This window comes from Lepisma saccharinum, chromosome 7, assembly GCF_977018435.1.
Source record: "Lepisma saccharinum chromosome 7, izLepSacc3.1, whole genome shotgun sequence".
Taxonomy (NCBI): domain Eukaryota; kingdom Metazoa; phylum Arthropoda; class Insecta; order Zygentoma; family Lepismatidae; genus Lepisma; species Lepisma saccharinum.
The window spans coordinates 85,582,435-85,605,980 of record NC_139235.1 but is presented as its reverse complement, the minus strand read 5'-3'; the positions used below and the strand labels follow the sequence as shown (position 1 = coordinate 85,605,980).

Genomic DNA, 23,546 nt, shown 5'->3' with positions numbered 1-23,546 from the left:
AAATTCGTACCAATATTTTTTCACAATGGATCTAATTACGACTTCCATTTCTTAATTAGAAATCTTGGATACGATGCGCAAAAAATAGATATTCTTGCTCAAAACGAAGAGCGTTATATTTCTATAAGTAAAAAAGTTAAAATTCCAGCAACGAATGAAATCATAGAGATGAGGATTCTAGATTCTTTTAGATTCCTAACGGCAAGTCTCGATGCTTTAGCGAGTAAACTTACTGACGAACAATTTAAAATTACAAAAGCTTGTTTTCCCAACATACACCTAGAACTGATTAAACGTAAAGGCATTTATCCTTACGAACATGTAACCGATGAATCTAAATTTGACGATGACACTCTCCCACTTCAAAAAGAATTCTTCAGTCAACTGAAAAAAACCGGAATCACAGACGAAGAATACGAACATGCGAAATTAATATGGAAATAATTGAGATGCAATACTCTCGGCGATTATCACGATGCGCATCTCAAATTAGACGTAACAATACTTGCTGATGTTTTCCAAGTATTCAGAAAAACAGCAATAAATATTTATAAATTAGATCCAGCATACTTCTACAGTCTTCCTGGTTTGGCGTGGTCTGCTATGTTGCTCCAGACCAGGATCAAGTTGGAATTGATATCGGACGTTGACATGTTACTTTTTATAGAAAGAGGGATACGTGGGGGATGGATCAATGCTCGCAGAGGTATGCAAAGGCAAACAATATTCACATGTCTGAGAATCAATACAATGTAAATCGACCATCGAATTACATATTTTACGCTGACGTAAACAATCTCTACGGTTTCGCAATGATACAAAAACTTCCATACGAAGATTCGAGTGACTGGATCCTATTTCAATTGATATTAATCATTTCGACGATCGTGAATTTGGTCTGTTCATTGAGGTAGACATTGAATTTCCAAATACTTTGCATGCTACTTTTTCCGATTTACCTCCGGCTCCCGAAATTAAATGTCCACCTGATTCTAATCAAAGCAAGCTGATGTTAACTCTAGAGAGAAAAGAGAGATATGTCGTCCACTACAAGAATCTCCAGTTTTTGATTGGGAAGGGTGTTCAGGTAGTAAATGTGAGAAGAATTCTCAAGTTCAAACACTCTCCATGGTTAAAATCTTATATTGAGACCAACACGACACACAGAACAGCTGCCATTTCAGAATTAGATAAAGATTTTTATAAACTAATGAATAATGCCATTATGGAAAAACGATGGAGAACGTCAGAAAGCATGTAGACATAAAATTGGTTTCAGATAACAATAAATGTAGAAAATTAGTATCTGATCCTAGATTCAAATCGCGAAAAATTTACAACGAGAATTTAACACTTTTTAATCTAAATATAAAATTGATAAAATTCAGAAAACCTATTAACGTTGGTGCAACAGTTCTCGACTTGTCAAAACTGTACATGTTCGAATTTCACTATAATATTATGAAAACTTTCTATAATGATAAGCTGTCAATTTTGTACATGGACACCGATAGTTTTATTTATAACATACAAACACCTAGCCTCTACGAAGATCTTAAACATCCTTCCATGCTTGGGTATTTCGACACTTCTTCCTATCCTCAACCCAACAGATTTGGAATTCTGGATCCACATGACGACAAAAGGTGTATTCTCAAGTGTGGAATCCATACTTTGCCTTGGGGGCACTTTAGTTTAGAAGTTAATAATAATTGCAGTCAACACATGTGAAAAAAAATCATACTAAAATGTTGAAAATAACAAAAAAAAATCCTGCACGTAGTTTAATTTTTTATATATTATTCTTTTCTATTAAAATTTTTCTATCACTCTTTCATTTTTTACATCATAAATATATGATTTCTCCACAATTAAAATTGCACTGCATGTAGTATTTTCAGGTAGAGTTTCATGAAATTCACATACTAATTTAATATTAGTTCGATCATTTATAACTACCAATTTTCTTTTTGACGCATTGATTAAAAACATTGGTCTGTGAATTATGAACTCATCTGGATTATAATACATGTCTATGCTACCTTCAGTTACTCGTATGCACTATAAGCTTCATATAATTTTACATAATCTTGTTCTGCAATGTTTAAATTGTAATTTTCACGAGGAAATGCTTCATTTCTGCCATTCTTCAGATACACATTTTTAACTTTACAATTGTCAAACTGGCTGCTATCTTTTTCCTGATTGTCATCTCTCCCTGTTTGAAACAGCACAGCTACAAACTCTGGCATGTCATATTGCAAAGATTGGAAGTGATTAGTAAGATCAAATTCAAACAATTTACCCTCCACTGACCTCTGAATGCATTGATAAGTATAAAATTGAATCGGAATTTGAGGATTTTTCAAAATGTTGGTTTTGTATTTGAGAGCAAAATTCGATTCATATTCAACTATAGGCATTCGTAACTCCATAGACTGGATCACACATTTCGCAGCTTCGGGTAAACTAGCCTCATTAGCTGTTCCATCTGCATTCAAAGTTTTGTATCTCATGATAGCATTATGATCATTGGTTGCTCTGTGAAATATGACACTCAAACCACCTTTCCACATAATTTCTTTATAATCAGAGAAAAATCCAAATAGCAATCTCATGGGGAACAGTACTGTGTGACTTTTTGCTTGAATTTTTGTTCCAGCTTCGAACCCACCAACTTTATAATATGCACTCTCTGATTTGGACAGTTTCAATGTCCCTACTGTAGTGGATGTAATTCCAGGGCAATCAATCCTGTCAATCACTGTACCATGCTTTCTGACTTCAATTTGAGAAAATAAGAATGGAACAAAATTATCTATAAGTTTTACATTAGCCCCGGGTGGGGGATATTCTTCACCATTACTTTGTTTTACAATATCAAATTTTATATACAGATCAGATCTATGTGGATGAATGAACCCGTCCCCCACCGTGATGTCATACTGTATCTCTTTATTGGGCTGATTCAAATTTGCAAATGTCCTCCTGTTTGGAGGGAAGGACTGTAATTCATAACTCTCGATATTTTCCATCTTGGTATTTATTTATATATTTTAAATATTATTTTTTTTATTATCGCAGTGCTATTAGCACCGGCAAAATCGATGATCTCATTTTTCTCATTCGTAATTGTTATCTCTATGTAATTAACTTTATCAATAGAAACAGGGAAATAGACTGGTGGGATTGGGGAATAGAAGATAGGTTCCATAAATTCCGAATTCGGTTTAAATGTAGCAATGATACCTGTCTCCTTGTGACTGACAATCGAATTTTCTTCTGCTTTAATAATCATACCTTTGGCAATGTTACAGTGAATATTCAATGTCTCAATAGCTAAGAATTTTGGTATAAATTTACCTACAGGTCTAACACCTGGTTCTAATTTGCTATTGTTTTCAAATCCTAAAAGTTCCCCGATGGTAGATAAGTCCACTGTTTCATTGGTAGTTACAATCTCTACTCTGTGTGTTACAGAATTTTGAGAAAGCAAGACAGTGGTTGGAAGTTCAAATTGTAAAGTAGATAATTTATACTGTCCAGGAGGAATAATTATTTTTTTATTACCTACTAATATAGTATTGTTGTAGGTAGTTACATTCGGAATCAGATACATACTGTAGAATGCTCTCAGAGCTATGGATTTTGGATAGATAATATCATTGTGAAGATGTAGTTTCAAAACCGAAGTCTCGCTGGAGAGATGGAAAATTCCCATATTTAATATATAATACAGCTTTTTGAAAATCTTTTAATTTGATGTTTGGTATTGTATTTAAAATTCTGAGCATCGTAATGCAAACATGGCCACATATAATTTGATCGAAATCTTGAATACGATCGTTGTTGTAATAAATTTTAACATGTTTCAAGTAACGATTTAATTCTGTAGGGGGTACCCCTCCGAAAGAAACGAAAATAAAAGCATTGTCATTTTGTTTATAATATCATATCCAGTGAGTACCAACGTTTTCGGACTTGTCCAAATTCACCACGCCACATTCTCGAGAGTGAGGACTACCTTTAGGGAGAGAATCAGACATGAAAACCCCCCTGAAGTGTTTAATTTTAAATATTTTAATTAAAGATTCAATGTCTTGGTTGGTAAGAGCTTCTTCTTTTTTTTAATTTTCTAAGAGCTCTAGACTTCACACCTTTGCCTATTTTTTCTCCATGGCAAAATTATGACGCTTTTGATCTTCTAGTTCTGCCTTATTTTTTTTCGAATCAATTAGTTTTGACAATAGCAGCACTACCCCCAGCCCAGCTCCCAACTGCCCCCAATGCAGCCAGGATAGCTGGAATGCTGAATATGAATCCACCACTGTGTGTTTTCTTTCTTGCATTTTGCAATCTTTTTAATTGTGGCGTACTGAGTAATAATTTCATTCCGTTCCCTTTGGCTATACATTGCCTCTTCTTTTCTTGTTGTTTTTTAGTTAAAATCGAATTATGTTTTAAATTTTTAAGATCATGATACGGTATTTGGTACACAACTCCTTTTGGTTTCATGTTGTTGTTGTTATTATTATTACATTACAGGGTATTTATATTACAAACCCCACCCTAATCTTTGCTTTGTATTCATAGCAATAGTTGTACCCAATGCTGTTATTTTTTCACCCAATGATGCATCTCTGCTTGTTAATCTTCCAAAAGCTGCCTTTTCAAGTTTTTGATCAGCCACATGACGATCATTCAGATCTTTGTGTGTGTTGTATGCAATATCATGTTCTTTGCAAGCTGCATCCGGAGGATTAATACCCCTGTCCCCTCTTTCTGTTTCTCAAGTTTTGTACCAGGACCACAATATTAGTAACCGGGTACGTGTAACTCGAACGGAAGTTTATTAATAATATCATTCACTAAACCTCGACCCTCTGATATATTCCAGAATTTAGGAGGTAAAGTATTGATAATTTTAATTAAGTATCCTATACCTTTAGGATCGTTTACAATAAAATTAGCTAATTTGTCACTAATCATGTTTACAATACCCATTTTCTCATTATGGAAATTATTGTTCCCAGCATTTTCCTCCCCTGCTATAACCAGCAACCTATCTATAAGTTTTCTTACATCGTTTACCCACACAAATTCCTTAGGTAGAGTATTGTATTGTTTTATACCACTACCGGTTTTGAGTTGATTCCAGATAGGTTTAATCAGATTTTTGTATTTATCCCCGCTGCTCGATTTTACACGTTTTTGACTGGCATCGTTATTTTGGTACAAAGCATCAGAGTGTGTCAAAATTTCAGAGTAACTTTGAAACTTCTGTAAAATTTTTTGGTAATAAGCTCCCATAGCCCTACGGTACCAGGATATCTGGACCAGCTGTTTCTCCCACCCAAATTATTTTTTATGTTATCCCCTTCAAATGTTACTTTAGACTTGCCAATTTTCCATACTATGCCTTCATTACCCTCCATAGTTGGATACAATCCAAACACCTCATCTTTTTCGAATTTTCCTGTACTTAAATAATCCCTTGCTAGTGGACCCAACTCGATTTTCTCTGATTCTTCTCTAGCTGCTTTAGCAGGTGGTTCCTTGAGTACCAGAGGTGTGTGGATACTAGATAATGGCGTAGGAGGGAAATCTGCATAATTTTTAGCAGTAAGAGGTACCAATTCATTGATGAGGTTTTTATTTTGTTCTTTCACACTCTTAATCTCTTTACCGAGACCACTGATTGCATCGATAATAGGTTGGTCTTGACGCTTGTGTTGTTCGTAAAAACCTCGATTCTCTAATTTCCAACCTTTGAAACGTTTGGACAAGTACTCTCGTAATTTCGAATTATCTTCTATTTCATGTTTTGTCATATTTTTGTTTTTTGATTAATGGTTATTTTATATCGTTTCAACATTTAAAAAGTCGTTGATTTTATTTCTAAATTTACCATTGTTAGGTTTACGAGTCATGTCGATAGTGAGAAATCCAAAATCGTCGCTGTTCCAACAAGATGAACAAAATTTTGAAAATTGGTTGTAATTTAAGTCTCCTCCCACATAATCATCGTATACATGTTTCAAATTAGTATGATCTTGACGAAACAAACAGATTAAGTTTGTATTATCTCGTAGTAACTGTTTGGGAATTTTGGAATAAGATTGAGCTAAATAAAAGCAGTCTATTTCTTTGTGACGACCCTGTGTAAAAAAATTTCTAATTTCATTCTGATTTTCCAGAATAACATCATCGAACACCACAACAGAATTTTTCAAACATTGGTCGAGAGGTTTTATTGTTGATGCAAATGTAGCTATGCCCAGTTCCTTGTACAGCTTCACGAGTTGTTGGTATTTTGGTTGTTCTAAACTCTTTGAGAATACATACAAGTGTCTATTTTTCCAATCTAGCCAATTGGGGGCAAGCAAGAAATTATCAACCAGCAAAGTGGTTTTTCCACAACCTGATGGGCCTGCAATGAGACATATTATGTTATAACGTAACAACTCTCCATTTTTTTATTAGTTTCCACTAGATCTGGTAAACGCTGTACCACATTCCATGTTGGTGTCAAAGAATCACCTGGTTTGCTTCTATCAAACTTTTGTCTGGCAGACCTAACCATTTCACATACAATTTATTATTTTTCTTCTTCAATATTTTCTCGATTAGATATGTATCTCGATATTTTGTTTTACTAAGTTCCTCGAGGAACTCTTCATAGAATCTCCCTTTCAATATTTTGTTATGATTATCTTTTATGATATATGTATTTCTATTCCCTGGTAAAACTTGAACCACTGAGAATAACTCCGTACTCCAATTTTTAGTAAATCCCTTCTCGAATAACTGTTTATATTTACTAACCCTTACCTGATCCCCTATTTTAAACTTTGGCTTCTTAGTAGTGTATTTATATTTTTTACAATAAACGGTAGAAATCAATCGTTGCTCATCAGATTTGGTTACCTCAGCAGGTTTCATGTGAATAGTACTGTGTACTGTATTGTTGTAATCATGAACTAGCTTGGGTAAAATTTGCACCCACTTATAATTGCCCTGTAGAGTAAATTGTCTCCACGTGCGATTTTTTAATGTTCTGTTGAATCGTTGCACTATACTAGCTTTCAGATCACTGTATGTAGAATAATGTTTAATATTATGTTGTTGCATTAACTTAGCAAATGTAGAATTGTAAAATTCTTTCCCTCTATCTGTCTGTAAATATTTTGGTATCCTTCCCTCACTAAATATCAACTTAAAAGCCTTGGTAGCACAAGTACCAGTCTTGGATTTTAGGGGAACAGCCCATGCATATTTGCTAAAGGTATCAATAACTGTAAGCATATATTTGTAACCATAATTTATCTTATCCAAATTTTTTAAAGTCCCCCTTGGAGGGGCCATCTCAATCAGATCAGCCTGGAAGAATTCATTTATACCTTTTGTTACTACACTTAATCGCTTGTAATTGCGACGGGCTGGTTTGTGTAATTCATGAACTATATCTTGTCTTGACATCGAGTTCGAAGTGAGAATATCGCATAAAATGGATTGTCCTCAGGGTATAACCGCTTTATGTCAAATACTAGCTTGTCACCAATTTCAATATCAAAAACTGATAATTGTTCGTCGTCATGTACTTTATATTTATTGGTAGACTCATCCCAGTATGCAATAGGTATTTGAACTGCCTTGTGTATACCATCTTGGCGTACGTCCAGTGCCCTCGAGCATTTGGAACACTTTGTAACCTAACAATTTCCATAGAATAAAATTGACGAGTATCTACGTCATCTAGTCTGCTTAATACCGGTTCCAAGTGTTAGTTAATAGTACGAACCAACTCATCGTAGCTAGGTTTAATTTTTACATCAACATACAGTTGTTTATATTCCTCTTTGAGATCGTGAAGTTGAGTAGCAAAACCTGATAAAGCAGATTCTTGACTTGCTTCAAGAGTAGTAATTTGTAACGTAATATTAGAAATAATCTCCTGTAAATTTTCCACAAGTTTCAATTTAGAACTCTGGGTAGCAAGATCGTGTACTTGACTTCTGATTTCTGTAAATAATGCATGTAGTTCGTTATTATTTGATTGTTTGGGAGACTAGCAACAGTTTCTCTGATTTGCGCAATTTCTGCTTGAATGATTTTGATATCCTCAGATTTTAAAATTCGATGTACTGCTCTCCTCATAGCTCTGATTTCCTGAGAAGTTGGCAAAGCAGCTACAGTATTCTGAAGTGTGGTAAGAGTTAATTTTATAGCATCGAGTTCTGTTGCATCAGCTTCATTTTTCAAAATTTCTTGCAGTTGCGTTATGTCATCCTGCGTAGGTGTAGAGTGTTGCAGTGTCTCTAATTTACTCTGAATGTCGTCAATAAGATGATGGAAATGCGATAATTCTGATTCAGTATTCAAGCTTTCAAGCTTAGTAACTTGCTGTTGAACTATAGCTAGAATATTAGTAATGCCAGGCAGTTTCGATTCCAGAGTTTCCTGTACACTTATTAGCTCATTTCTCATAGTTGTCATAGTATCTTCTATGTGAGCTATGGTACCTTGTATCTTCCCAAAATCTTCATAAGTCTCCAACTGTAATTTGATGCTGGCAACGCTCCAAGCAATAGCATTTAATTCAGAAGATGAAGGTAAATTATTGATAAAATCTTCCAATGTATGTAGTTTCGATTGAACTTCTGTTATAGCTGTATGCAGTTCATCTGTCTGTAATTCAGATTTGATACTTTGCAATGTAGGAACTTCGAAAGATTGAAACTGTTCTTGCAATTTAGCAATACTAGCATTTACCTGCTCATATTCTTCTTGAGTTTTGATATTCTGGATGATGGTTTGCAGTTCGGTATGAATACTATTTGCCTGGTCATTTAATTGCTGTTTCAACTGTTCTGTATTCGTTCTCTGGATTTGTCTAAATTTATCAAGTTCTTTTTTCAAGTTGGCAATATTCTCTAAGTTCTGAAGATTATCTATTGAAGCTAAATTAGTATATTTCTCAAGCAAAGATTTAAGTTCTCCATCAATTTTTACTATAGGATCAATCAGTTGAGTTTGAAGATTTGTAATCTCTGCTTGAATATTTAGATTTAGCGAATTCTGTAATATGAGTAAATCTGATTTCAGTTTCTTTAGACGTACATCTAAACTAGCAATCTCGCTGGAATTATCTGGAATCTCCTGTCGCCTTCTATTACCAAATATATCCATGTTTTTTTTGTTTTTAGGTATTTTATATATTAATAAGAGGATAGATTATTCTTATTTCGATAAACAGAGGAATCAATTTATCATACTCTCCAATTATCTCAGCATACAAAAATTCACCAGCTTCCACATCATAAGACGTATCAGGAAGTAATGTACTATGTTTAATTCTATACAAATTTCGACCTATGTGCAAAACTGCCGGATTGGGTGGTGAAACGTTTATTTGAATTTTCCCACTAACAGGTAACTTATATGATGATAAGTTATTATTAAATACAAATAAGTGTTTTCCAGTATCCTCGTCAACATGAGACCAAATACTATTCAAGTGAACAAGAAGTAACCCTTTCAATTGATGATAAATTTCTCTAAATACATCCATGTTCACTGGAATTCTCTCTACAGGCTGATTATGTTGTTGCTTTTTAAACCCAAAAATATTCATGACGTTTTATTTTATATTAGCTATTTTTTTATTATATATAAAATATATATTTGTACTAAATATAAAAAATTAATAAGCACATATAGTAAAAAAAATATCACCCTGTGCATAGCACATGAAAAAATTATGAGCAGCACTGCAACAACACGTCCGCACTCTTCAAACACTCTCACGATACTGACTGACCTGTAATGCTTTCACATTTAAATAACCTAAGCGCGGACCGCGTTGAAAACATCAGAGACAGTGAGCCAATCAGAAAACACCCATTACGTCATAATCCAACCAATCAGAAAACAACACGTCAGATACAGGGTCATCATAATATTGCGTAATAACTTGTTGCGCAACATGATGCAATAGTTTACCCTTACGAGCCATCGCAATGTAGCGTAATAACTTGTTGCGCAACAGGTTGCAATAGAAGTAGACCGGAAATAGACCAGAAGTAAATTTGTGTGGGTGAGCGTGGGTGTAGGTGTTACGTACTTTAACTCGTAAGAAATTATGACACTCGTACCAAATATGAGATGAAAAATCACAGATTTGCAATAGTATAAAATCGACAAAAACATCGTCAAAATAGGTTACCAGTTGTGGTTAAATTAATAAAAACAATAGGCCTCGTACCAAGTATGAGGTAAAAATCACAGATTTGCAATAGTTTAAAATCGACAAAAACATCATCAAAATAGGTTTTCCATTGTGCTTAAATTAATAAAAATAATAGGCCTCGTACCAAGTATGACTTTGAACCGATCCAATTACACTACTTATGTATACGGTGTCTTTCACGGCCGAGGTGGCCGTTGGACGGCAGCTATCGCGTCGGAAAGTAAGAGCACATCTACCGGCATTTAAACCCACAACTGTACGCTGACCTTGGCATTAGACACGTCAGTGCTTCAGTATCCAGACAACTGTTGTCCAGTTTGCACGTGTTTGTGAAGTGTTAAATTGTTAACAAGTGTTTTAGATTGTTTTGTTTTAGTTTACGTATTGCCAGTTTTTTCCTGCAGTCTAATAATACCACGCTATCCGTAAAATTTTAAACAACGAATTTTTATATACGACTCTTACGTCATTACGAATTCTTGTAGGGAAGTTAGAATGCATTTCGGAGCAGAATTCCCAGATGTTCCTGTTTCACACAGACACACTGTTCTGTAACTTGGGATCAAATTTTGGAAAATAGGGTCTGCTCTTGTTAAGGTAAAACGGCATGTGCTTACTGAGGATAAACTAGACGACGTTGGAACACGATTGAAACATACTCCTCGGAAATCTCTCCGGCGCCTTGCACAAGTAACAGACATATTTCTAACGTCATCGTGGCGAGCTACCAAGCTTTTATACCGGAAGCCATACATCAGTAGAATTGAAAGAAAATATGAAGAAATAAATTGAAGCAATTTCGAAAGAGAAACTGATACGTGTTAGTGAAAATTTCCTATAAATATGTGGATGCAGGAGGACATCATTTCAAACACCTTTTGTAACACGGTATGTGTTCATTTTAATTGCAACTGTCAATGCAATTGTACGAGCATAAATTTAATTACATAGATAGCGGTTCCAGTTACGCGGATGTTGCACCCAGTTTGCCGGAAGACGCATTCCTACTTCCCGGCGCGCTTTCCGTCGCTCCACGGCCACCTCGGCCGTGAAAGGCACTGTATAATTATGACACGAATGAGAGAACATTGCTAACACTAATATTGTCGGTACTAAGGAGGAACTAACAAACAGAAATGAAGCTTAAAGGTTCTTTAGATGTTGAACGTCCTCCTGCTTATAAAAAAATATTTTCTCACCTGTTAGACCTATTCTAAAAATAGCGATTCGATTTATAGGGGAATTATACACACTTAGCTGTATGCACATATTCTTCTTCACCGTTTGAACCTTCAACAAAAGAACAACCCCACAACCACCAAATACATCCATTAAAAAATAGTACCAGTATATAAATATATGTGTTAAGGAATCACAAAATATAGTTTTTTCACTCAATATTGGCACAGAATCAATGGAAACTTAAATTTTTCTGAACACCCAAGAAACTTAGACTCTGTGAAATTGTCGCGCGGTATTTTTATGGACATGCCAACTCTCAAAACGCAGGAAAAGTATCGGCCAGTATCTGAAAGTAAAATCCAGCCAGTGGCGGCAATTAGGGGGGAGGGCAAGGGGGCAGTTGCCAACCCATTTTCGCCACTTTTGCTCCCGCACTATGCTGAACCTTATCTACAAAGGGAAACATACTGTCTTTGCCCCCCCCCACCAGTTTTGGCACCTTGCCCCACGGTTTTGGAACCCAATCGCCGCCACTGAATCCAGAAGATACTTTCCGATGTCGATACTATTGTTATCAGCCAATACTGATACAACGACATCGGTATAGTCTCAGCCCTAATAGGAATATATATTATTTTTGTTAATTAGTTTCACTTTTCTGCCACATTTGGCTAATCGTGACGATGAGGATGAGACATATAATATATTCCGTGCCATTCCCAGAAACAAGTTCTAGATCCGCCTATGTGTATGGCGACAACCTGTGTATTTGTGTCTAACAAAAACTAGTAGCAAAAAATTACAGCTAAATAAATTCCAATGGACGAAATTCCTTAAATTATTCTCCTTATTTTCTTAAGTTCATATAAGGCTGTGTATTTTAAAAAATAAAACACGTTGTTTGTTAAAAACACTTCATGCACAATCTATACTTGTGACAAAAATTCTAGCAACCCTTCTGGTGTGACTGGCAGAATTGATATCAGTTGCGGATAAACCCTGATGTTTGGGAGAGACGATGTTTTGAAGGCTTCTGTCCAGTGGCTGTCACAAGGGGTCTGCAGATACCGCTGCGTGAAGTTGGGCCGGGGAGGTCAAGCAAAGGGGCCGTCAGTCGGTTTCGTACCATAGTCATCAAGGAACATTTCTTCCACGTCCACAATATAATGAGGATACAACTATCCCGTCTATGAACTTAAAAGCAGCTTTCTAGAAAGCAGAAGGAAACATGACACTTCTCATTGTTTACGATTCCATTATTTGATCTTTGGGGCAAGAATCAAGTGCTAATAATGATATTGTTTTGATGTCAGAAGGTGCGCGTGCAGCGTGAAATTATCGAATCAATGAAAATACCGCTCTTGCCCAACAACCATGGCTGATAAGAAATCTAAAAACAAGATCAACTAATGTAGGCATGTTTGGTCGAAAGAAAGAAGAGCTGTAGCTTCATGATGCTATTATCACAACACTAAATCCAATTCATGGAACGAATAAAGACATAATTTCACCTGGGCGAGTTGGAGTTTTAGCGCCCCTCTGCTTTCCACCCTATTACTCACCCCCGTCTTTCTACTCTGCTCCTCCTACTTTCTGCCTTCCTTCAATAATAATAAAACATGACTGCATTATAAATTAACGGTTTTAATGACAAAAAATAGCGATGTTTTTGCGTCGATGTTTTGACGTATAACCCAATATACGCCGTACAAAACAAAACGTATTACTAACTTCGTTGACTGTACACAGTGGCACTGCCACACGAAGAGGAGGGGGCCTGATGGGGCTACAATTTCTTAGAAATTTCGAGAAAATCATTTTTTTTTTTCAAATAACAGCAGTGAGAAACTCGATACTCACTTGATATTGAAAATTCTCCCCCAAAATATTACTAAATACATGTACTTGTGGAAGGAAATGTCAAAACTTTTGCTCTTATTCAGTTTCTTGAGTGTATGTATGAATTTATTTGTGTACGCACACCCGCAATTGGAAGTGGAAATTGATAGCTCGAGGGATGTTCGACCGAGACTTGGGGCTTGCTGGGGAGGGGGGGGGGAGGTGTTTAATATGTTTAATATGGTGTCATCTTGGAGAAAAGTTGTTTTCTGAAAACTTTGCTAACATGAGGATTTTTCCCCCACTTTGAGCCTCACACACACATCTGGAAAGATTTTATTTCTGCAACTTTTGCCTAATCGCGACATGACGACGATAGGATAAAATTGATGAAAAAAAGAAGTCATGCCAGACGAGATTCGAAGCCAGCGCCCCTGGTGTCAAAGCATGTTGTGCTATAATCTCTCCGCCACAGAGGTTGATGTACAGTACCTCTGGAGATCTATGTAGAATTATTGTATTATGTTTCTCATACATAAGTTCTGCAAATCATGCACAGATGAAACTTTTGAGATCTGTTTAGAGAGACAATTCAACCGGGAATAATGGACCAATATGAATTTCATATTATTTCTGTAAGTGCTCTGCTCTTGCTTATCAGTTTGTCATGCCTTGGATTGGGTATGCAGTGGTGGTTAAGTAAGAACATCAGATCAAAAATATGTGAAGCTCTACACCTCCACCTCACCCCATATATGCCTTAATGACGTGTGCACACACGCAGGGGAAACCTTTACATTAGACAACTTAAAATAAACGAATCCTTTCACCTTTCAGTATACAGCAGCGGTGGTGTCCGAGATGGGGGGGGGGGCTGGCACACCCCTAACTTTCTTCCCCCCCCCTTCAGCACCCTTCTTCAAAACATATATTCAACTTAAACCACTAACTCTTACAGTGTCATATCATGCTGTCACATTAAGCACCGATTTTACTAAAACTAATAAAGTGTAAGCCCGGCTTACATGGACACTCCGCACCTGCATATTCTGTTGTGGGAATCAAAATAACAGAGAGTGGAATTTTAGTGGCTATTATTATTTGCATATGAACAACCTTTTTATGAGTAGTGTTAATACTGAATGAAGTTATGCATCTGCAGTGACAAATGCAAAACTGTGTCTCAAGAACACTTCTGAATGTTACGTCAGTAACCATGGGGCCAAACGTAACTATATCCTGGATGGGGAATGATCACATTACTTTATTTAATATTTTTACAAAACTTCACACATACAAGAGTGCAATTCTTAAGAAACAAAGTGAAAAAATCTTAACCATAATTCAATACAATTTTTGATTTCCAAATATTCAATTTTATCAAATCCCAGTACAGAAATATAACAATGCAAATTCATTGTACTGTAAAATATATCAAAAATTCTTGACCACAAGCATAATTTCTTGACTTTTTCTTGACCTACCTGTTGATTTCTTGACTTTCTTGACGGGTAGACACCCTGTGATACATTATCAGTTGCATGGGTTAACTCCATTTACACTTGCCGATCTCGGTAAAGTTGACCACCTCTTACTCCAAGCTTACCTGACATTTCTGTTGGTGTAACAAATAGTCAGCTGATTCATGGGTTAACCATGAATTTGCTCTTACTTGCGCGTAAATCAGCGCTGGTGCAAACGGGCATCACAGCTTTCGAGGAGCCTGGTGAAAGAACACAAGTTTCTCTGTACCTCTACATCTTCGATCATGACCTGGAAATGCTGTATGTCTCTAACTTCCATGAGGATACAACTCACGGCCATGAAAATTTGAATTTGTCTAGTGTTTGGTGAGTGTATCCTATTTCCTTTGACTTTGACTTGTTAGCCCTTGTTGGCCATCCTTCCTTTCATATACTTACATTTTATGCACACACACACACACTCAAAAAGACTGGTCAAAACTGTTATGGTCAGTATTGGTAAGGATTCACATATATTGTAGTGTTATATCAAATATATTTTTTTAAAAAACAGACAACTTGGAAATAAAGTTTGACATACTCTTACATTGCATTACATAATATAACTGCATTTCAAGTTACTGGCACGTACATGTGACATGTATATCACTTACTTATTATCAATAAAATCCAATCAAGTTATTCAGAAAGTTAATCTAAAGAATGTAAAAGCTTGAAAAATGTTACAATATACTGCCTTACTGGAACCAAGAAGTCTGAATGCATGATGCAATAAAATATAAAATCTAGATTCCACTGTATGAAAATACTTTTTGCCATTTGTCATTCCATGTCAAGTCACCTAAATTAAGATATGGTCCCTGCTCGACCCTCTTCATTTTGATGAAACATCTGCAGGTTTTGCACACATATCCCACATGGAGGCCTGCAAAGTTTCAGATTTTGGGGGGAAGGTGTTAGGGATTCATAACTCAAAATTTTTTTGAGCAGACAGGACACCATATAAGCCATCTTGTGATGGGAGATTCCAGACTCTCAAAGCAATGTATTCAGTAGTTACAGGTTGCTAAAGTTTGGGGCGAATTCATCTCAACATTTGTATTTGCCATGGCATTGGAAAAGTAACATTCACAGAAGCAGCCCTGGTGCCTTAACCAAAGTAATTATGAATCTGAAAGCAGTGAGAAACTCAATACTCACTTGATATTGAAAATTCTCCCGCAAATATTACTAAATACATGTACTTGTGGAAGGAAATGTCAAAACTTTTGCTCTCATTCAGTTTCTTGAGTGTATGTATGAATGTGTTTGAACTCATCTTCAGAAGACTATATCTCAAAACTGACAATTATAATTTGAAGAAAGTCTTGAAGCTTTCCTGGTGACGAATGATGAAAAGATTCTCTCGGGCTATCGACCAGGTGAGTTGTGGAAAAGATTCCAAGCTTTCCAGAGCTAATGTCACTTTCATCATCATAGTAAAAGTGCAGTCCTGGCCATCAACCGGGTATATATACATTCATGGGGGGGTTTGCCGGTAAAGATGGTAGACCAATCAGGTGCTTTTATTTGAAAATAATGAAATTTTCTTGAATACGTAATTGGCCAGCTTCCTCGATAAATATATTTAGTTTGAATGTATTCTCAAACACAACTTACATGTATTCATGTAATTCCCAATTGTTTGCTATGCTTTCCAAATATTTCCCAGAATCATTGTGATATATGTCATTGTTAAATGAAATAAATTTAAAAAAAGGGTAGGGTTATTTATAAACATATATACTTCACAGATTAGTACAAATGTTTACACGACACGATTCTTGCAGAGATTACTACACAATCAGAAAAATACACTGTCTGCAATAATGAGCAATCCTATCTGCTATGCTGGGTGGCGAGATCGTGAAAAAAATAAAATGTGCACACTCCTCACTCCGGCAGTTTGTTTCTTTATACAGCATATTTGCAGAATATACAATTCAATCTACAAGTGTATCAATATACGTCCAATTCAATCTACAAGTGTATCAATATACGTCGTATAAAACACAACGTATTACTAACTTCGTTGATTGTACACAGTGGCACTGGCGTACGAAGAGGAGGGGACTGATGGGGCTAGTGTGTTTGTATACGCACATCTGCACTTTAAGTGGAAATTGCTAGCTCAGGGGATGTTCGGCTGAGACTTGGGGCTAGCTGGGGAGGGGGGATCCTATTGTTTAATATGGTATCATCTGGGAGGGGAGTTCGTTTCTGAAAATTTTGCTAACAGGAGGATTTTCCCCCACTTTGAGCCCTACACACACATCTGGAAACATTTTCTGTTATTAAGCGTTGTCTTCTGCCACTTTTGCCTAATCGCGATATGACGATGATAGGATGAAATTCTGTCTTTTTAAGTGTCCATTTTGTGATGTGGCATGCTCTTAAGAAAGGGGATTTGGTAAGTCACATTTCCGTTCAGAAAAGTGAGGACTAGCAGAACATTCAATCAATGAAGGCCATAGGCCAGATTTCAGCAACACAGAAATTATAGCCAAATCTTCAAACTACTGGGACCACATTATCAAAGAAACAATAGCCATTCATGGGGGGGGGGGGAGAACCTTCATCGTGGCACGGGCTTGAACTGGACCTAGCTTGGCTAGCGATAGTCGACCACCACCACAGACGTAGCAGGCACATTTCACATACAACTTTATTGATAATCCTTGACAATAGAACAGCACTGCAAAGAACACCAAGTTACATCAAGAATTTCTTATGTATTTCTTTGTGATCATCTAGTTCAATATTAGTAGAGAACATTTTATCACATTTCAGACACTTCAAGGAACACTCCTTATGCATCTTAATAAGTTTGGTGAGATCACCGCTCCAACAGAGGGCACTGCCAAGGTCCTTGCATTTATACGGACACTTCTCAGTGTGAACTTTGGTGTGCTTTAAGTTCATAATTTTGAGTGAATGATTTGTGGCATTCTGTATACTTCCCTCCTTCCTTTCCTCGGGTGTTGCAAGATGAGTTGTTAAACTATTCCTCTGATGAAATTCTTCTTCACACTTCTTGCATAACGTATCTGAATACATTGGTTTTTCCCAAGGGTAATTTGAGTGAATACTTTAGAACATAGCTGCTTCACCTGTGAGTATTTAGAGTGTTGTTTCATGTCATGTCATCCAAGCTCTTCAGATCACCTTTCTTGGGAAATACATTATCATAGGCTAAACACTGGAATAACACAGTACAACCTTTCCTCTGGGGTGAAGTATTGGTTTTAGCAACTCTGTAAGTAGATTACTTGGAGTGAATTTTCGCATGGTCTTTCAAAGTGGATTGCGTAATGAATGTTTTTGCACAAATTTCGCACATGAAGGGTCGATCTCCACTATGCAGCCTGAGGTGCTCCATCAGGGTTCTATTTGTCCTCAAAACCTTCCCACAGAAGTGGCATTGGAATGATCTCATTGCATAGTGTGACTTTTGATGCTTTCTAAGCAGAATTGTGCTAGAAAATGATTTCTGACATTCTTGGCAGACAAAGGCTTGGCCAGCATGGCCAGCAAGGTGGCTTCTGAGGCTAACTTTGGAATAGAATGTTTTGTCACACTCGATGCACTTGTACTGACGACGTTCTATGGAGTGGATCTTCATGTGGCAACTTAGTGCACGTTCTGTACAGAATGATTTATCACAATAGTTACATTTAAAAGGACGATGATCAGTATGTGACCGCATATGTACCATGAGATTATACCTTTTAAAGAATGAACGATTACAGATACATTTAAATTGATGAACACCTGAATGCACCTTCTGATGTCGAATTAGGGCAAATTTATGGCGATATACCTCGCCACATTCATTGCATTCAAAGCTTTCAACATATTCATGAACTTTTATGTGCCTCTTGTACAAATATTTCTTGGTAAATGTTGTACCACAAACAAAGCAGCTGTATTTAGAATTATTGCTTTTACTTCCATCTACTTCACATTCAGACTCTAGTGGTTTGGATTCACACTGATTCGTGCGTGCTTTGCAGTCCATAGAATCAGTGAAAGGTTTCCAGCAGTAGGTGCATATAAGAACATACTGATTATAGATCTTAATGTGCTTGTATAAATTACTAACCAAATTAAATGATTTCTCACACAAATAACACTTAAAGCATTTTGTTTTAGAATGTTTATAACTGTGGGCTACAACCTCAAATCTTTCCATAAAAGTTTCGTCACACTGCTCACACTTAAATGGAAATTCCTTAGTGTGAATTTTACTCACATGGATTGTTCGCACATATGCCTCTCGGAATGCCATATCACAAAACTGACACTTGAAAGGGCGTTCATCAGTATGAGTTCTCATATGTCTCTGTAGCCTGCATTTAAACTTAAAACGTTTTGAACAATGCACACATTCAAACTGGCGTACTCTATGAACATCTTCCGAATCCTTTAATTGGCTTCCATCTTTAGAGATATCCATGCTGAAAAAGAAAAAAATTGTCTTCAGATAACACACAACTGTACATCTATTTCTACTTGGATTCTCTTCATAAAATTAAATTGTATCCACAAACTTCTTACATGTTCTTGGATGCATTCAATATAGAATTATACACATGGCTCAGATTTTGAAGACGTAAAACTATCTGAGATGTGATCCAAAAATTTTGTCTTTATTTCACGGTATGACAGTATGGCACAGTTCTTACTTCTGAAAGGTTAGAACTGAAATTGTGAATTTTAGGTATAAAAATCTTATCTTATTGAGAGTAATTCCAGTAGGTAATGTCGAGCAGCATGTTGCTTTGTTCCTACAATCGCATGGCGATAGAATTCCTGTTTTCATTGTTACCGACATCATGCCAATGTCACTTTCTGTCTAAAAAATGAGTAAGTGAAACGTAATGCAATTACATTACTATTTTCTTTTTGTAATTATACAAAAAAAAAACACACAGGAAAATGTAAAACATGAACATTGGTCAAAAATGTACTGAAAACTTGAAAAAAAATGACCTAAACGTAAAAAATAGAAAATATGATGAAAAAATAAACAATAAAATTCACATTTTAATAACCATGGATATGAGAAGTCAGTAGTAATACCGCTGGCATATAATCTTCTAATAATCATGTATTAATTGAAAATCGTGCCAACATAGGACTTGCAACTTATTTCTTCATTCAGCTAACATGAAAATTGTTCAGAGTAGATGGGTTGCCATTCCAAAAATAGGTAATCAAAATACTCGATACATTCAAGTATTTGGATAAAATTTAACATATCCGAGACATAAAAGTAATAAGAGGAGCAGAACTTGGAACCGACCACAGGCTGCTGGTAGCAGAAACACGGTTTTACACAGGGATGACGAAGGAAAAAAAAAGATCTATTACAAAATAAAAACAGAAGAGTTGAAGAAAAAAGAGAAAAAACAAGAATATCAGAATAAAGTAGGAGAACGACTAAACAAAGAATCATTTGAAGATGAGATATAGAGGAAATGTGGAAAAAAAATCAAAGATATAATACTCAAGTCAGCGGAAGAGGTATGTGGGAAGAAAAGAGCGAATACAGGAAGGAAAAGAACCAGATGGTGGAATGAAGAGGTGAAAAAGGCAATACAGGAGAAGAAAAAAGCATGGAAAAAATATATCAATACAAGAAGAGATGAAGACCAATTACATTATTTAGAAAAAAGAAACACAGCTTAAAGAATAGTGAGATAAGCAAAGAGGAAAACATTGGAGAATTTGGAGAAGTGGAATCACAATACAAAAAGAATAAGAAAGGATTTTGGTGCATAATAAAAGGAATAAGAGGAAAAGATGGAAGAAGAGTACGAAGTGTAAGAAACAAAGCCAATATTCTAGAAATGCGAACTGAAAATGTGTTGAAAACATGGAAAGAATACTTTGAAAGTAAATTTGAAAAGGAAGGCATAGGAACAGCAGACGGGAGGATTGGAAAACATAATAGACAAAAACAGGAAGGAGTAGAAGAAGAATACAAGAGCAGGATAAAGAAGAAAATGAGATAGGAGAGCTAGTAAAGGAAATTGAAATGGGAGAAGTATATGAAGCAGTGAAAAGAGTAAGAAATGGAAAGGCAGCAAGAATAGATGAAATAGCTCCAGAATATATCAATATGGAGGAAACATGCTCTTGGAGGCAATGACTAAACTGTATCAGAAGATCTGGAGAGATGAGAAATTACCAGTAGAATGGGAAAAGAACATTATTATACCACTGTATAAGAAAGGAGACACAATCAACTGTGAGAACTATCGTGCAATATGTCTATCCACCGTGGCACTTAAGATGTACTCAAGTATATTGGAAGTAAGGCTAAGATACAAGATAGAAAAGGATATGGAAGAAGAACAGGCTGCTTTTCGTTCTGGGAGACAAACACAAGATCACGTATATTCCATCCGAAGAATATGTGATAAATACTTAGAAAAAGGAAAAAAGATGAACGTAGCATTTTTAGATCTAAAGGCTGCTTTTGACTCTGTACACAGAGAAGAAATATGGGCAATATTAGAGAAAATAAAAATTCCAGGAAAACTCATTCGAGTAATAAAATCAACATATAAAGGAGTAGAAGGAATAGTAAGATTGGATGGAAAGATGTCAGACACATTTAAGTTGGAGAAAGGAGTGAAACAGGGAGACAGCTTGAGTCCGCTACTCTTTATAGTATTTATGGATGAAGCTCTAAAGATATGCAAAAGAAGAACAGCAAGAACAAAAGTGGGTAATTGGAATATGAGACCGATACATTGCCAAGCATTACTATATGCAAATGACATAATATTAATAGCAGATACACAGAACAAGCTACAGGAGGTGGTTACAGAATGAGCAGAAGTGCTACGGGCTAAAAGAATGTCTGTAAACACAAATAAGAGCAAAGTGATGCAAATAGGAAGAATGGAAGAAGTAATAGAACGAATACTGCGATGGAATAGAACTGGAGCAGAGAGAAAGATACGAGTACCTGGGAACAATCATAAACCAGACAGGAAGATTGGTTGATTTGGTGTTTTAAGAACACTATGCACAGTAAGGCTGATCAGGACTGGACCTACAGTTTAAAGCGGGATCCGAATCACTATGTTCTTCCATCAGGTATCGAACCCACGACCTCTTGATTACAAGGCGATGCCAGACAGGAAGAATAGAAGAGACAGTGATTAATAGAGTAAGGGAATCTAACAATGCATACTACCAACTAAGCCAGACAATTTTTGGTAAAAGGGAAATAAACAACAAAACTAAACTACAAGTGTATAAGTCAGTAGTGGAACCAATTCTACTATATGGAAGTGAAAGCTGGCCAGTAAGAGGAAAAGAAATAAGACAAATAACGAAAGTTGAGATGAAATGTTTCCGTAGAATAGTTGGTAAAACAAGAAGAGATAGAGTATGTAATGAAAGAATCAGAAGCCAATAGAAGAAAAACTGATACAAAGACAATTAAAATGGTTCGGATATGTGGTAAGAATGTACAAAGATAGAAAAGCAAATCAATTTATGGAAGCTAGAACAGAGGGATGGAGAACAAGAGGTAGATCCCGGAAGACATTCGAAAAAGGAATAGAAGAAATAGGACGAAAGAAAGGAAAAGGAATAAGGGAATTGAAGAGGATGGAAAAGGAACGGGAGAGATGGAAGGAGTGGATAGAGGCAACCCCGATGCTATGAGGCAAAATGGAAAAGAGGAAGAAGAAGGATAAAATTTATGTAAATATTTTTATTAAATTTCAATCATTTGTACTTTCTTTTTACAAAGTTTACACTTCTGAAAACATTTAAAATAAAACAGAGCAAGTAGAATCATTTTGTGACTCACCGTTATCACCCAAATGCAAGTTTTCAAAATTTTCGAAATTGTGGACATTTTTCAAAATTTCTGTATGTTCCCCACCTCCAATTTTTGGTGATTTTTCTCTGGAGGTACAGGGGAGTCATAAAGAATGTAATAAAATAAAAATTAGTTTCCAAATTTTTTTTCCCTCTCCGGCCCTAATTTGCCTATACTACTGGCATCAGACTCTTATAGTTAGTAAACACATATTAAATAATCACACAGACAAGAATTTTAAAATAGAGTTAGTGTAAAGTTCATGAAAAAAAAATGAATCATACCTTTCCTTGAGGTTTGTCTCTGATTCATGATGATCGCTGTTATTGATGCTTCTATCTACTTCAAGTTCAGACTCTTGTGGTTTGGATTCACACTTATTCTCATGTGCATTGCAATCAGTATCATCAGAAAAAGGTTTCCAGCAATACGTGCACATAGAAATGTATTGATCATTATGGATCTTAATGTGCTTGTGCAAATTCTTAACCAAACGAAATGATTTCTCACACCAATAACATTTAAAGCATTTTGTTTTAGAATATCGACAAATGTGAGTTAGAAGATTGGATTTGTCCACAAAAGCTTGGTCACACTGTGGGCACCTGACTTGACACTTTTCACTGTGGACTTTCCTTATATGGTTTGTTAGGCCGTGTCTCATGCCGAATGCCATATAACAAAACTGACACTTGAAAGGGCGTTCACCGGTATGAGTTCTCATATGTCTCTCTAGCCTACATTTAAAGCTATAACGTTTTGGACAATGCACACATGCAAACTGGCGTATTGTACAAATATCTTTTGAATCCTTTAAATGGCTTCCATCTTCAGAGTTACACATGCTGAAAAAGAAAACTGCCTTCAGATAACACACACAAATATGTAGGTTCATTTTTAATTTGAT

At 36.0% G+C, this 23,546-nt stretch overlaps 1 protein-coding gene across 3 annotated transcripts in view; it reads right to left on the bottom strand.

Annotated features, from left to right (window-relative positions):
* Nucleotides 1-15,492: 15,492 nt before the first annotated feature.
* LOC145989986 (uncharacterized) overlaps nt 15,493-23,546 on the bottom strand; it is a 42,496-nt gene continuing 34,442 nt past the window's right edge. For 2 of the 3 annotated variants that reach the window (XM_083125551.1, XM_083125552.1), the window contains exons 6-7: nt 22,924-23,484; nt 15,493-19,250 (exon numbers count right to left, since the gene is read on the bottom strand). In XM_083125551.1, coding sequence (XP_082981677.1) covers nt 18,059-19,250; nt 22,924-23,484 — 1,753 coding nt within the window. In that variant the 3' untranslated portion in view covers nt 15,493-18,058. The remainder of the gene's footprint in view (nt 19,251-22,923; nt 23,485-23,546) is intronic. The other variant, XM_083125553.1, reaches the window with a different exon arrangement.